The 17,103-nt window shown below is 26.5% G+C and overlaps 1 protein-coding gene across 1 annotated transcript in view; it reads right to left on the bottom strand.

The window, feature by feature from the left end:
- Window positions 1–1,318: 1,318 nt before the first annotated feature.
- Window positions 1,319–17,103, bottom strand: part of LOC107445192 (uncharacterized) — a 41,900-nt gene continuing 26,115 nt past the window's right edge. Inside the window, exons 4-6 of the mRNA XM_087162762.1 lie at window positions 13,748–13,775; window positions 5,519–5,656; window positions 1,319–2,932 (exon numbers count right to left, since the gene is read on the bottom strand). Coding sequence (XP_087018888.1) covers window positions 1,427–2,932; window positions 5,519–5,656; window positions 13,748–13,775 — 1,672 coding nt within the window. The 3' untranslated portion in view covers window positions 1,319–1,426. The remainder of the gene's footprint in view (window positions 2,933–5,518; window positions 5,657–13,747; window positions 13,776–17,103) is intronic.

The following is a 17,103-nucleotide window of genomic DNA, read 5'->3' as shown; positions in this document are numbered from 1 at the left end:
AAACATATAAGTTAAAAGAATGTAATATATAACAGGGAATCGGGCTACAAATTTGTAGAGAAGTAAGGGCAACATCCCTAGCGGCGTATGATGACGTTTCTGGACATAGGTTCATACGTAATTTCAATTCTAATGATGTGCTCTAACTCCCCCAAAAGTTTGTAGCAATATTTATTTAGTTCCTGCTATATATAACTTTTTAAACTCACACTTTGACAAAAAAATGAACTATAAATGTCATTAAAAAATAACTGCAACTTGGAGATGAATTGATTACAGATTTAAATTCATCGAAGTAAAAATATTCAAGGTCCGTTAAAAAATCTCATGCAACTCGTAACGAAATAAGAAAAATGTTCTTCACTGTTATTAAACCTGTTATCTTACTATTAATATTAACAGTTTTACTTAAATACTTAGTTTTTTCATATATTATCACCTAAGCTAGAATCATTTAATAAATACAAATTTTTCCATTATATCACACACAAGTGAGAAACATTTATACACTTGCATAAAAAAATAAAAATAAACTCAATTAATGCTGCAAATTTCATGGAACCAAACACTTTTAAACTATATAAATGTTTAATTACGAAATTGTATTTTGATATAATATGTTTCATTATGGATTAAGCACAGCATTTCAGCAATTGCTGTGAACAACATGAAGACGTGTAAATTAGGTAAAAAAATGTAATACTAAAAAAATGAAATGTTCTTCAATTATTTTCTCATAATTATTTTTTTCGTTTTTTTTGGTACTACGCTAATTACTTTTTTTCTGAAACGGTCGTAATTTTGAATAATTTTTCTTTTAGCTAAAATCTAAAAAAAAAATTAATTTTATGTTGTCAAAACTTATAAACTAAAAGAAAATCTCAAAAAGGGATAAATTATAGAACTTACTAATCATATCTGAAACAGAATTCCTAGGTCCTGGAAAAGCATTGAAAGAAAGTTGGCAAATTTATTAAGGATTTCACTGATTTGGTCTTTCTCATTACTTTAAAAAAATTGGCAATCCATGGTATGGGTTACCAGTATTTTTATAAGTAATGAAAACTATAAAGCATATATATATATGATTTTTTTACACGAGCAATTACATTATTTCAAAATTGGCTTCAGCACATAATATAGTAAATCACTAGAAAAAGGAATAAAATTTAATAAATCGCATTCATAAAAGAGAATAGACATGGTGCCTTTTGTCTCAAGAACACAGAAGTATAATCCTCATTTTCGCCCCCATTATTATTTTCACCCAGATTATAAAAACCCTATAGTTAATAGTTCTCACTAGAAAAAAATGAAATTGAAGTTAAAATAATATTTTTATTGAATAATGCTGCCAAATGCTTTTTGAAATTATGAGATACAGAATGATATCACAGATTAAATTCTATGTGTTTCAATATCAATATTAGAATCTTGGAACAGCATAGTGAGGAGCACCTTCTCCCATAACAAGCCTATAAATTAATGAATTCCTACTGAAAAAAGTGTGATATAAAGAATTAGGTGTAAGTTTCATATATTCCAAGAACAATTGTCCTAATGTAACTTCTATTGGTCTTAAATCTCTCAATATTTCTGTTAAAGCGTAACTGTAAAAATGGGTTGGGCTTGATGTTCTAATCATATCGTAGTGCTTATTGAAAAAGCGAGTAATACTGTCTTTCAGAATATCAAAACGTGCTGGTGATGTCTGCTCAAATCTGTCCCATGTGTCGAATAGAAGTGGGACGTTATCAGCCATTCTTTGAAATATTCCTTGAGAATGCCTTCGCATTATCTTCTTAAAAAGTGGCTTAACCCGATTTTGAAATCTAGACAATGCGGCTGATACTTCTTCCCTGGGGATTTTGACAGTGATTTCTGCACCAGAATTCCAGTCTTGTTGACTGAGCATATCTGAAATTATAGGTGAAATTGCAGACTTCAAGTTCCAAAATAACTGTTTAAGGTAGAAAGTAGTTTCACGATCTGCTGCCATTTCATAGATAACTGGAAGAATGATTTTGCTGGTTATTGAGTTCCCATCCCCACCAGCAATTTTCTGGATTGTACCAATTACTCTAGCGAACACAGGTTCTACAATTCCGACCAGCATATCAGGTACTTCTTCCTCGTCTTCTTCATCAACAGATCGTTTTGCTATTGTGTGCCTGTGTGACTGAGCGGCTAAATACTTTTTCAGCTTTGTCAAATTCAAGCCGTTCTTAGCTAAATCAGCGACTAAACCAGAAACGTTAACATGATTGCCAACAAAGTCCTGGGAAGAACGAATTAATTCAATAAAAAAAGGTTCCATGAATTCTACAAGCATATCAAGAGCTGCTTCCTCTTCCTGAGTTTCAACTGATCTTTTTGCTCTGCTATGTGGACCAAGCCTTGCAGTTAAATACTTTCCAAGCTTCATTAAGGGTTCTAAATCTCTAGCTAAATCGGATAGTATATCAGAAAAGGAAACTACAGTAATATAAGTGGAGTTGGACAACTCGTATGATTGGTGAATTTTCTCAAAGATTCTCTCGCCCATATTTTTAGCGTAAGTGAAAGCTTTTTGTGCTCTTGGAAGCACTCTGTCTTTGATGAACGGCATCATCTCAGATTGGAATTTTCCGACCATTGGAGCATAATCTGTTTCAATTTGGGAATAAGCAGATGGTGCAACGTCTTTCACTGTTTCACCAATTAGAGGAATGACGGATCGAAATAATTTTTTCATTCCCTCCCTAAGGTGCTCTCTATTGATGGAGTGAACCATAAGATCTGTTGAACGCTTGCGCCAATGAAGATGATCTGAATCGATTTCTAAGCAGCTGACTAAAGCCTTGTCTTTGCATTGATTGGATTGATAATCAAAAGCTTCCCCTGCAGGACAGGCCATTGTTGTCATTTCAGTTCCTTCACATCTATGAAAAGTCTGCAAAGGAAAATTTAATTTATGTATCATTTTTGCAACACAATTACAAATGTGCTATGAATTCTGATAATTTTTTGCTCGAAATAATTCCTGCAGTTGTGTCTTAAAAATAAAAAAAAATTTAAAATAAAAATGAACTTGAAAATTTGTGTTTATGTGTATATTCTGTCGAGATTATTTATCTATAACATCAAATTTTTGATACGTACAGCACGAAACGGCAACACTGAAGTAAACCTTTTCTTCTCTATAAATATTTTTGCCGTTACTTTGACATGGAATTGATTTAAGACATGGAAGATTTACTTTCACTTCTTTGCAATTTGATGAATAATGAGTAAATAAAAAAAAACGATGTTATTATTTCGCAATAAACGCTTCAATCTTATAATTACATAGAAATGCATCCTATAAATTACAAAAAGGCCAAATTCTGTAAATTAAATAGTTTGCTTTGCTCTTTTGTGAAGTAATCCTTCATCAAGCAGAAATTAGCTTCTAATCAAGATCTAAAAAAATAATTACAGAAATCGTGAAATGCTGAGACTTCAATGCTACAATGTAATTATAACTTCCTTTCCTCACGAGTTCAGTTTTAATCTTTAGAAGATTTTTAATTAAAATTATGATTAATTTCTTCTTATAACACTCGATTTGAAAAAAGTGCGTTGAAAATGTATTGTATCGGGATTTGAAAGATAAATAAATATATATCTGCAGCATTATTATTAACTGTTTTTTTATATCTGTATTAAAGCTAGTTTGGTAGAATTAGTGGTCGCTAAATTAATTTGTTTTGTTAATGAGATTAAATAAATGAAAAGTCCTGCGATTAATGAAAAAATTAATACAGCAAACCATTTTAAAAATAAAAATCTTCACGGAAAAGTATTTTATCTCACAAAAACTTTAGAACAAAATGAAATAAAAAAAATAAATTAATCAAAATTGATATTATTGCGATGGAAAAAATTTTCTATTTTAAAATTATTAGTTTTTCCTGTTTTTCTATCCTGACGCCAAACATGCTAAAGCGAAGTTAAAATAATGTCAATAGAAAAATACAGCTTAACTCCAACACATAAGGAAATGAAAAGTATATGTATTACGAAAAAATAGAAATTTTCGTACAATCTATTCAATGAAAATTTAAGCACTTTATAACTGATAAGGGGGAAGGGAAATAACCAAAACTTATTAACTACAAGTTTAAGCAAATAGTAAAATTATCGCTTTTTGCTGCGATTAAATGAACTTAAATGTATAGTTTATGGATTAATATTTATTAAAAGTTGTTAGAGAAGGATTTAAGCAGTTTGAAAAAAATACTATTAATGTTTATAAACTAGCTTAGATTATTATATAGGGACAAGCTAAGGTACAGCACAAGGTTAAAATGAAGCCAAGCAAAATTGAAAACACATTTATTACTTTAAATGTTTCCTGAACTATGTATCGAAATAACTTTAATGTCTCAACTAACGAAAAAAAATAGATAAATTTTCTAAAATTATAAATTATGTAATTGATTAGAATATAATACTTTACTTTCAATTTTATAATCCAAGAAATATGGAAATTCGAAATAATTTTTTTTTTTTAATGCAGAAAATGATTCCTGTTTCATTAAAGAAATATGTTAGGTTTGTTTATTTGTGCTTAAATTTGCATTAAAAGCCCTTTTCTGCATATTTCTGAATTTGAACATTTAAATTATGTTTCATCAAAAAATAGCTTGATTAAACCCTTTAAACATTAATGTTTATTTCAAGTCATATACAATTGTTAATAGCCATAGTAAACTAATATGTTATCAAAAGAATTTAAAAATACTTTTTTTAACTTTTTAGAAAACGCTAAAACTCTTAACTTTGAATTAATTCTGAAAAAACATTTCAACAAAAGTAAAGAAATTATTTTTATCCACGATTTCGTTTATTAGAGATAGAATAATATCATATTATTTTTTCCAACGAAAATTAAAATTAAACTCTATATAAGTACTAATTTTTTGTAGATCCATGTATTCTATGTCGCAATTAATTTAATATGCAGAGAAAAGAAATAAATGCAGAAAATATCGTTATTTTTTTAAAACATTCATACTTTTTTTAATTTCATTTTTTAAATGCAAAAGAAACAATAATTTTTTTGAAACAATTTTTTTACACATAATGATTTAAAAGTAACAATTCTGGAGAAACAACCACAAAATATAATGTTTATATAAGGTTACCACGAGCGGAAAAAATTCAAAATTTATTACCAAGGCTTGAAGTTTTAAATTAAAATTTACGAGTTTATTTGGATAGTTTTAATATCTAGATTTATTTACCATAAACATTTAAATATATTTTGTAACTGCTTATTTTTATAAATATTTTAATTTCAGTTGTTGGGCATAAAGTAAAAATATAACGGAAAATTTATTGCGTAAATAAAAATTTAAAAAAGCAGCTAAAATAAAAATTCCACTATATATTTACTAGTATTAATGGCATTCCTAAGTAAAATTTGCAAAAGGTCAAAAACAGGTTAGTAAAAGGTAACTAATATTTAAGAGCTAGTTAAATTAAATTGCTTTACCTGGCATCCTGATTCAACATCAGCATGGAAGAATACGCCTTCTTCGTCGGGGCATGCATATCCATATACAACGGTCATGCAAGCCATTGTGTAAACTATAGCACTCCACATCTTCATGTTTAGTTCTTTACAAGCACCCTAAAAATATTTGTAAAATTCGAAATGATATCATTAAAAACAAAAAGGGGCAATTAACATTTTTCTAGTTTAATACCTAACTTATAACTTAACAAAAACTATCATAATCACTTCGAGAGAGAAAAAAAATTAATTTCTAAAATAAAGGATGAAAGAAATTAAAAGTAAAGGATAATGTATCTCAAGTGGGGTCTATTACTTAGTATTTTACATTTTACTAAATCTGATCTTTGATATAAATCGAAAAAATGAAGAGAGGTATAACAGGAAAAACAATATGCGGTGAAATCTCGTTACAGCGATATTTTGGGGACCAAATGCATAGATTGCTGTAGAGAGAGATATTTTTATAACGAAAAAATAATTATTTTTATAACACAAGAAAATAAAATTAATGCAGAAATTGATAAGATATGTAAGGTAATTCGACTCATAGTCAGGTTTTACAATGGATTGGATGAAATCAGTGACAAGTCATATCTGTCTTCGAATAAATAAAGGAAGCAATTCCAAGAATGGAAACACTCAGACGGCTCCCCACTTATTTGAAGGATCGGATTGTATTGTCTCCTCCTGAACAATAACTGAGCAATAACAGTGAAATGAGAAAATTAAGAGTGAGACTTATCTTATAAGACAGGGAAAAATACCCAAAAAATTTCAAAATTAAAGATTTTTTCAGTGTTTTAAAATCAAAATATCATAATAAAATGGATCAATAATGGGGAAATCGAGAAATAAATAATTTAACAAGAATTTAAGGGACTTATTGCTTTAGAGAATATTAGGAAATACGTTGTTAGTGGAAGAAGTCATAATTGTATCGCATATCGTTAAAGCGAGAGTTTACAGTATCACCAAAAAAGAGTTTAAAAAAGAGTCAATTTTAATAATTGTTAACATCAACATTTTATTGAATACAATATTAAAACACGAGAGATAAAACATTTTTTTTAAAAATTTAGTGTTGTATGAAAGTGTATTAATTCATATAACTAGATGAATCCAGGTATAAAATCAAGCATAAATTAAAAATGCACCTAGAAAATTCAGATATAATTTTAATTCAGAATTAAAAAAAAGAAAAGAAAATGATAGAGGGCAAACTCAATATGAGTTAATTAGCACATTAATTATAATCACACATCAGAAATTAATCACAAGGATAAAAATATGAGCAAAAATATGGATGTAATAGGTAAAACAATAAGTAATGTAAGTCAAGTAATGTCTCTTAGGTGATAATTTATAATTAAAACGAAACAAACTTTTTGGAAATGTTTAAAAATCATACACTAAATATTAATAAAGCTGGTGGGAAGACTAGCAATCCATTTAAAAATTATGCTTAAAACAAAAGTAAATAGGTCTCTTGAAATAATATCTAACTTAATACGAACGATCAAAAGTATAATTTGCGAAATAATATGGAAATAATAATATAGAATATAATTTGTGATCAAAAGAAGTATAATTTGTGAAAAACTGTATAAGTTAAAATATGTTTGCTGGGATAATTTGTCAAATCTTAAAATGTGCAAGCATCCTAGATTTAAAACAAAAAGTCGAATGTAGATTAAAAATTAAATTACAAACAAAATTTGTGAACGAGGACAAAAAATAAATGTATTTATTGTTCCCAAAAACCTTCATATTTTTCAAATCAGTGTATGGCACTTAAATAAGTTAAAATTACTATCACATTTTTGAACACGTTATTTTAAAGCAATAAATTTTGAAAAACAGTTTAAATATAAAATTAAAATGTCTTTTATTGCTGAAAAATAAGCGTAACTCTGATAAAACTTTCATTCTGAAATTACGGTAAAATAACCGGTAGCAATCCTTCCATCCGATTAACCATAAAGTTTATGGTTAGGAGCATATTTACTTTTATGGTTTTAAGACAGTTAACAAGTGGTATGGTAAAAAAAAAAGGCAGAGAATACAAAACTACACGGTTTAGTAACCATCTACTGACTGAAGTGTGTGCAGGACACTGGAAACTCTTCATGTAGTGAAGAAATAGGTTAATATTAAGGCTGGGATTCGAACCCCTGTCAGCCTGTCATGTGATTGAAAAATCAGCTCTCTCCGCTACTGGAAGTGGTGGACTGTGCTCAGTAATTGCTTAAAATATAACCTCCTCCCCTAACAGTCTGCTGATTGCACTTCTAGTTGTTTACGCTTCCATGTAGGTCTCTCTTCTCAATGACATGTGTAATTTATAAAAGTCAAGCACTATCTTGGCAACCGGCTTCTACTTGGCCGAGAAATATATTAAAATATATTATGCCAAGTTATTAAATTTCAGATATTGTAATCAGGATTAGATTTACAATTAGAATAAAATACATGTAAAAATGCTTTATTTAAGCAAACTAACTATTCTCAGCAAATTTAAAAACTGCTTTCAAAACTTACTCTTTTTTTCTTTTATTATTTTTTCCCACATATATTTATAGATATTTTTATTTCACGATTTTTCCCACTAATATAGCATTGGACATAATTTATGTCATTAATTAATATATTCTTTCGTTCTGAATTGAATTTCTTTCTTTTGAGCAAGAAGAGGTCTCCTCATGTAACTTACTAGTTATCATTTTAAAAATATTTTCAACATTTCTATTTAATGATAATTTTAGGGCAAAATGCATAGATTTTATGAGAGTAAAATCATTAGCTTAAATATTTTTATGTTAATACGAGTGTTTGTATAAATCTTTGCCTAATTTATAGAAGTCAGCTCGTTATATTTAACAGCCTTAAGAAAGATTTTTTTAAGCAATTTTGTTAACTTATCCGGGGATGTATAGCCATGTCTAAGAAAATTGATGCTTAAATATTTTTCTAAATATATATACTTTTATACGTATACTTTTTTTATTTTAAATGCAAACCTTTCGTTTAATTTATGATGTTTTTAAGGAAAACATTAACATTATTTTGTCAAATTATTCCCTCCATTTTTCTTTTTTTTTCTCGTTTGAAATGATTTTCAATTCTTTCTTCTTTGTTCATTGTAACTTTGTAGTAAATATTTGAGTATAAGCATCCTAAAATTTGTCTTCTATATAAATTGAAAATCAAATGTTTACTACAAAGTTGCAGAAAGCAAAGCAGAAAGAATTGGTTAAAAATCATTTCAAATGGAAAAAAATGGTATAATAATTCAACTCTAATGTTTTTCCTTGAAAATATCATAAATTTAATAGAAAAGTATCGAAGTTTCTGTTAGTGTTGGCATAATTTAAATTACTTGATTTCAGTCATGATTAGAATCGTAAATTAAATCATTTGTATATTTTTAAAGAAATCACTAATTGAAATCAGCTGTAATTTAAAAAAAAACATTAACTTAAACGAATATAGTTTTTATGACATCAATTATGAATTAATTTAGAAAAAAATTATTAATATAAATTTTAAATATTTTCATGCAGTATAATTAATAAATACATTTGTTAAGGTAGGAATTTTTACAAGTCTAATTTAATTGATAATGTATGCTTATTAAGGAAGTCACTGTTGATATGCATGCAAATTATTATGTTTCCAAATGGACTATACGTGTGTAAGTGTGATATGAAACTTTTAAATAGTAGTTTTGCATTTAATATATTTAAAATAATTTTCTGGGTAAAAACATATTTCAATTACACCCATTTACATTTTTGCTAATTAACATTCAATGCTTTTTTATCTTATTGAATATGTAGTTAGAGTGTATCAAAAATTTTTCACTGCGAAATAATGAAAGGCATGTGCATTCAAATGACTAATTATCCCTTTCATTAAAAAATGCATTAATGCAAATCAAAAGTGATTTTTTTTTTAAAAAATAAATAAATAATTTCAGCAAAATAATGAAAAAATATTAATTGAAAAATTATAATTAAAAATATTTCCTTACAATAAAATAAATAAATACTTTCTCTTGAGAGCTATTTCTTTAAGTCCGATTTTATTGATAACGAGAATTTCTTTACTAAGAAATATCGAATCGCATGCAAATTATTATGTTTCAGAATAGACTATGCGTGAATAAGGGAGATATGGAACTTTTAAATAGTAGTTTTTTATTTAATATATTTAAAATAATTTTCTGGCTAAAAACATATTTCAATTACATCCATTTACTTTTTTGCTAATTAACATGCAATGCTTTTATATCTTATTGAATATGTAGTTAGAGTGTATCAAGACTTCTTCAAACCAAAGACGATTTATCAGTTATGTTTTCTTATCTAAACTAATTAATTTTCATTAGTTATCTAGTTGAAAAACTGTCTCCCGATTTTTAACAATTATTACCAAGTTGAGCCTGAAAAATATAATTGTGATTTTTTTTAGCTCAGTGATAAGTTTGTAATAATATAATAATTTTATTAATTTTAGTATGAAATATTAATTATTTTAGTTCTATTTCTTTTACACAATAGTGTTATTAAAATCTTTTATCAGATGCTTTGAATGGTAAATTTTAAGAAATTCAATAAATTTTGTTTTAAAAAAACATCTAATTCAAATCAAATGTGAACAATTTTGGAGTAAAAAAAAGGTTTTGCCAACCATGACTTCTGGTCAGAGTTGTAGTCATTAACTTTTTAGTGTAACGGTAAAAATTCGAACATTTTACGTGGAAATCTTTTTCAAAAAAATAATATGCAGAAGTTTGGTTAATATAGACTGGTTTAAAATTCTTTGAAATCAAAGTTTTAAATATTAAAGTAAGGATTTTACAATTTAATTAAAATTCTGCACCCAGAACTTATACTTTTTAACTAATTTAAGATGATAAGTTGGCAAAACTTTTTAACCAATATTCTTGAAGGAATCGCATCTGTCTAAATAAAATTTAGACCGATTTTCAGAACTTTAAAAGCTCCTTGTCACCTTAAAATTAACAACAAAATTTTTTTTTCTTAGTTTGCATTTTGAAATTACATAAATATCAAAATTTACAACATATAAAAACTCCTTTCAATTGAAAATTACCTAAAAATGGAGGACTACTTATTGCTATATCCTCCCCCCCCCCACAGCACACTAGCTTCTGGCGAAAAATATTGGCGAGACGACGTTTCTATCAGAAATTGTTTTAAAGCATAATTGAAGTAGGAGGGATGGTCATAAGGGTTACCTTGAGCTCAGTTGACCAACCTTTCGAAAGGGGGATAAGATGTTAGCAACGCAGTTCACCATGTCTGAGAAAACCATCAGCACAATCCGCTATCACCGCCCCACTACATTATGTACCCAGCTGCACAGAACAAAATGGACAGCCCATATAGCGCAGATAAAATTCTGGCTCTATTTGATTATTTAACCGTATTAGAAGATAAAAACAAACAAAAAACGTTTTTTTTTTCCACTCTTAATAGTTTAAATATCATCTTTTTAATGGTTGTTTGACAGTTTAAGTTGAACATGTTTAAATAACAACTAAATAAATTGCTATTCCAACATTTTCACCAAGAATCTCTACAATGAATCTCAAACAATCTCTACAAGAATCCCTAGCAATCTCTACGAGAGTCTCTAACAATGAAAGTTTTGAGGAATTCAGAAAAATATGAGAATTCTTTTACATGTTTTAAGTTTATGTTTTCGTATGTTATGTTTTTGTTTTTGCAATCTCTTATTTTCAGAAATGCACTTCAATTACACTTGAGGATCATTAAATTGATTAATTAATAAAAAATAATTTAAAGAAATAAAAAAAATTATTGTTTAACCGTATTAGAAGATAAAAACATACAAAAAACGTTTTTTTGTTCACTCTTAATAGTTTAATTATCATCTTTTTAATGGTTGTTTGACTGTTTAAGTTGAACATGGTAAAATATCAATTAACTAAATTGTTATTCAAACATTTTTACCAGGAATCTCCACAATGAATCTTTAACAATCTCTACAAGAATCTCTAACAATGAAAGTGTTGAGGAATTAAGAAAAATATGAAAATTCTTCTACATGTTTTAAGACCTAATGTTTTTGTAATCTCGTATTTTCAGAAATGCACTTCAAGTACACTTGTGGTTCATTAAATTGATTAATCAATAAAAATAATTTAAAGAAATAAAAAATACAAGATATTATTTCCTTTGTTTTAAAATTAAGAAGTGCTTATTCTCATTAAGATATTGTTTTTTAATCGTTTTCACATTAAAAAAAATTCTCTAAGCATTGAATTCATGAAAATTCGAAAGAAAAAAGAAGCATTAAGTTAATTATCTGCAATTACTCTTCTTAAGTAATAGTTACGGATGAATTCCTTAGGAAAAAAATACTTCGCACATAAACAATTAATTTTCTGGCTTGCATTGATGTTTCTAATTTATTTTAAATAAGATTATTTTTTCTAGTAACAAAGAATGCGAATTAGGAAAACCTTATTAGTATTTTAAAAACAAGAAATTGAATTTAAATTTTCAATCTCCTATTTTTTATAATTACAATACAAATAAGAATGACGGTCACAAAAAATATTTTTATTATAAACACTTACGATGTTTTTTGAAGCAAAAAAGAATAATGCAAAAAACGAGTGCCACCGAATTTGAATAAAAAAAAGAAAGCATATTAAAAAATCGTGATTTGGTTCTTAAGTTTTAAGCAAAAAATGTGCGAGACTAAATTATTAAACCAACTGAATTGACTGAATCAACTGAATTATTATTTCTAATTTTTTTCCATTGAAGATATTGTTTTTATGAAATTGAATGATTAAGACGATGTTATCTTTAAGAAATAATTAACAAAACTTTTATTTTTGTTTGAAACTTTTCATTGAGTCTTTTCAGAGTTTTTGATAATATTGTTGTACAGCTATTTCCATTTTTTCTTTTTTTTTAAAAGAGTACGTTGCTTGTTAGAACATGAATTCTTCTCAATATTAGAACAAAAGTCAGAATTTAACTCAGCTAATTATTTAAAAAGAATCGTCTGAATTATAATTTTAAACTTCCATTCCAAAAAATTTCCATTCATTTTCAATATAATAGAATAATAATTATATTTAAAATGTATAGAACTAGTAAATAAATGAGAATGCTCACAAAACTTGATGATCGAGTTCTTAAATTTTAATTTATGTTTTATAATGCATAATATATGTTTTATAATATATAATTTATGCTTTATAATGTATATATTTTTTCTATCTTTTCTTAATTAAAGCAATGTTTTACGATAAAAACACTAGTTTTTATTCATAGTAAATTTAAATTTTAATTTGAAATTCTTCCATTTGTCCTCAATATGATAATACAGAGAGATATTGATGCATTAAAAAAAAATTAAAAAATAAATAAAAAAGTGATGTTTTTCAAAACGAATATATAAAAGCAAAAACAAGTACCATTAAAAGTAAATAATAGAGATATGCATAAACAAATTATTCTCAAGACAAAAAAAAAATTATTTAAAAGGTATTATAACTGTAAAATGCGTTAATTAAAATGAGCTAAGCAAATAATATTTTAATTTAAAAATAAAATATAATTTAATTGCTAGCTAAAATGAGGAATGCTTTCAAAATGAGGAAAAATATATTCAGCATTCACCTAAGAGTAGCTAAAATCAGTAACAGCAAAAGTAAAAATTAAAAAAAAAAGACTACCTTCAAAATTGTATCCAAGTTAAAGAACTTAGAGTAAGAATTATGGGAGGTAATTTCGCTCGAAAATGACTAAATAAAATTACATTGGGTAAGGGTAATAAACAAATGATATCTTCTCATTTTAACTTCAATATAAAGTAATTTTTAATTGCTATACTACTACAGTAAAATAAGGAAAAAGTTTTATGCATTCACCTAATAATAGCGAGAATTAGTGCCAGTAAAAGTACCAATAATTTAATGTAATTAAAAGAGATTGCATCTAAAAATTATACTCAAGTAAGATTTTTGAGTAAGAAGCGTGGAGTATAATTTAACTGTGAAGTACCTAAACGAATTTATTAATATGGGAAGATTTTATAAACAAAAAATAATTCTTACTTTTAACTTTAAAATAAAATGATTTTCAATTTCTGCTTAATATTATTATTACTGCAAAATAACTAAAAAAAATATAAACTCACCCGTATGCTTAAAGCCTGGATCTCCACTCTGTATAAATGTTAAAATGGAAATATGATTTAAGAATATTGCTTGCCCTTTTATACGGATAGATCAGCTGTTTTATTTGACCTTTAGTTTATAACTTTGATAATACAGGTGAAGTAGTCACGTATTCAACGGGGTATTGTGGGTGGCAATTCTAGATAACAGAGGAAGGGCAAAAGTACACCCCTCAGGTGTACTTTTGCCCTCCCCCTTACTTTTCTCCTTTTCTTGCTACCCATCACTCAGTCTAAAAATTGCAGGGGTGTGGGAATTGATTCATTGAAATATATTCCTTTTATTTTCTTATCTCTTTTTTTTGTAGTTATAATATAGAAGCTGTAGTTATAATAAGTATTAGTTGTATTAATGCAATGTATGTGTAAAATAAATAAGAAATATAACTTGAAAATGAAAAATAATTTTAGTATTATGTTTAAAAATTATATTATCTCTGCTTTAGTAAATTAGTAATTCATATGTAAGCAAGATTAATTAAACTGGAATAAGTAAATTAGATTTTATTAAATTGTTAATTGTGGTAAAAGTAATTATATGCAGTTTTAAAAAATTTTTTAAATATGTTTACAAGTTCTATAATATTCAAACTTTATTATTATTATTTCCATTATTGTATGCATTTATGTGCCAATCTGAATATGATGGTTAATTTATTTATACAGATAATTTTCAGGTATTATTATTATTATCATTTTCATTTTATCCAGAAATGTTAGGTATGAACATTCTTATTTAATTTATTTTTACAACAAATTAAAATAAAATGTTCCTAAGAACGTTATTTTCTTTTAATTTGCATGTTATATAGACATTTGCTTTATTCTTTTGTAAAAAATAGCCACTTAAAATGTCTTAAACAACACCGAATAATCTAGTTTTATGTTTCAATTAATACAAAATAATTTTGTTCTTTGAATAATTCATAACAATGTAAACAAGCGTTGAAAATTTTAATACAATCAAGTAAATCTCCAGAAATGGAAATTTGAGACATAATTAACTCCTGAGGGAAATGTTTTACTTCACAATGTCATAATTTTAATGTTAAGTCTTTAATTAACATTTAGTTTCCCCAATTTCAGATTGATTAATTAAATACAAAAGTATTATGTTTTATCATTCTTGAAATCATTAATATTGCAGTTAGTGAAACATTTATTTAACTATTTTTGGTGTACAATGTTCTTTTCTATTCAAAAATCTATTACTAGTAGTCATAAAGAAAACTATTAGGGGAAAAATTAAAATATTTAAGAGGAATTCAATTAATTAATGGTAATGTTTTAAATTAATTTGTATTGCAGGTATCTGTTAGTTAAAAGAAAAGTAAGATTTAATTCAATAATGTACATACATAAAGACGAAAATATTGATGAACACTGTTAGAAATTTCCCAGTAAAAATTGTTAAATAGCAATTTATTTAATTGCTATTTTACCATATTCTATCAAAACCGTCAAACAACCGTAAAAAAGATAATATTCAAACAGTTAAGTGTTAAGAAAAATTTTTATTGATTGTTTTTCTCCTAATAAGGTTAAACATGCAGAATTCTATCCTCGCCAACTAGGCCCACCTTAAAAAACCTTTTTGTTCCATGTTGCTGGGTACATACTGTGATGGGCTAATCAGTTTATCTCATAACCGCCTAAACATGTGTACGAATCCTATTGTTGTTACTACGATATTTTTTCCATTCCTTAAACGTAAGAAGACTTCTAGCGTCATGCACTCTTCAATCGGTGACCCTGGAGTAATAGAATACTAAACTATCATTTATGCAGCAATGGCGGAGCACCCACTGCGCTTCAAAGTCTGTTAAGGCTCATTTCAGAAAATTTCTAATAGTAAATAATGCTATATTTACGGTTTTTTAACTGTATCAATTGTAAACATGTACAAAACCATAAAGGAAAAAAGAAAAAAAAAATTAACCGCAAACTTTATGGGTAATTTCAGCCCAAAAATTTTAACTGCAAATATTACATTAGTTTGGCATTTCTGTTTAAGATTTTTTAAAAATAATTAAAATATATATATATATATATATATATATATATATATATATATATATATATATATATATATATATATATATATATATATTTTAATGTAATATTGTAATATGTAATATTTACATAATTAAAAAATGAGAACATTATATTATTACCTTGCTTCAACATCATTCCTTGTATTCCAAAATGTAAGCTTAATTAATTCAGTACTTAAAGATAAGTTTGATTTCTTTATCCTAATCAGCTATAATCGCTAAGTTTTGAAAACAAATACAATATTTTCTGCTGCATCTCTAGATTTTGTTTAATTCGCTAAACGTTTGCAAAATTACTTTACTTTTAAGCAAACGAAAAAAAAAAATTTTTAAATCTTTGCTTTTGCGATTGCTTTCGCTAATTAAAACAATTAACTTTGAGACAGAGTAAATACAAGTTGGTTCTAAGTGTAGTTTTCTGCCTTTTCATTAACATTCTCCTCCAAATCTATTAAAATTCTACACCTCACACTTTTTTTTTCAAAATTAACATAAATGTTTTCACATGTTTCCACTTCTAAAATAACATTTTTCAAAGCGAGATCTAGATTGAAAATGTAACCGGATTAAAATTACGGTTATGAGAATATTTTTTTACAGATAGAGAATATTTTATTTCATGGATGTGGATTTTTATTACTACTATTTATTCCTTTTTATTACTGTTTTATTTAGGGCTTGTATGGTATTTGTCAGAGGTACTTTTGTTATACTTTTACCTAATAATATGTTATTTTTATTACTGTTTAAAGTTTGTAAAATTCATTCATGATTGCTAGGAATAGTTGCGTTAATCTCTAGCCAGTGCTTCTTACGTGTTGATCCACTAATCATAATAAAGCAAATTATCAATATGAACACGGCAAACAATTTTGTGTAAAGTAGTTTTAAGTAAGAGTTTTTAATTTTTTTCTTTACTCTTCACTATTATAGTTCTTTGTATAATCAGAGAAACTTTTCAAATCGAATTTGTTAAGCATTAAATACAGTTGAATCACTTGAAATATGTAGTGACTATAATGAAGTTTATAAAAAAATTACTTTAAAGAATGATAAAATACCATGACAAAAAATCATTTACTAATTTTAATTTTCTATCTTATTGTTGCTTTGAAGCGGCCAAATTTTGGTTTATCTTCTGAATGGTAATTCGGAAGCATCAATTGCATTAAACATGCATCAGGACATTTCATTGCAGATCTAAAGGGATGTTGGATAACCAAAATGTCGAACATAATCAGCCACTGAGTGACAGAGGCTCCC

This window comes from Parasteatoda tepidariorum, chromosome 5 (genome assembly GCF_982258835.1).
Source record: "Parasteatoda tepidariorum strain Cologne lab strain chromosome 5, Ptep-v5.0, whole genome shotgun sequence".
NCBI lineage: Eukaryota > Metazoa > Arthropoda > Arachnida > Araneae > Theridiidae > Parasteatoda > Parasteatoda tepidariorum.
This window is presented reverse-complemented; position numbering and strand designations above follow the sequence as displayed.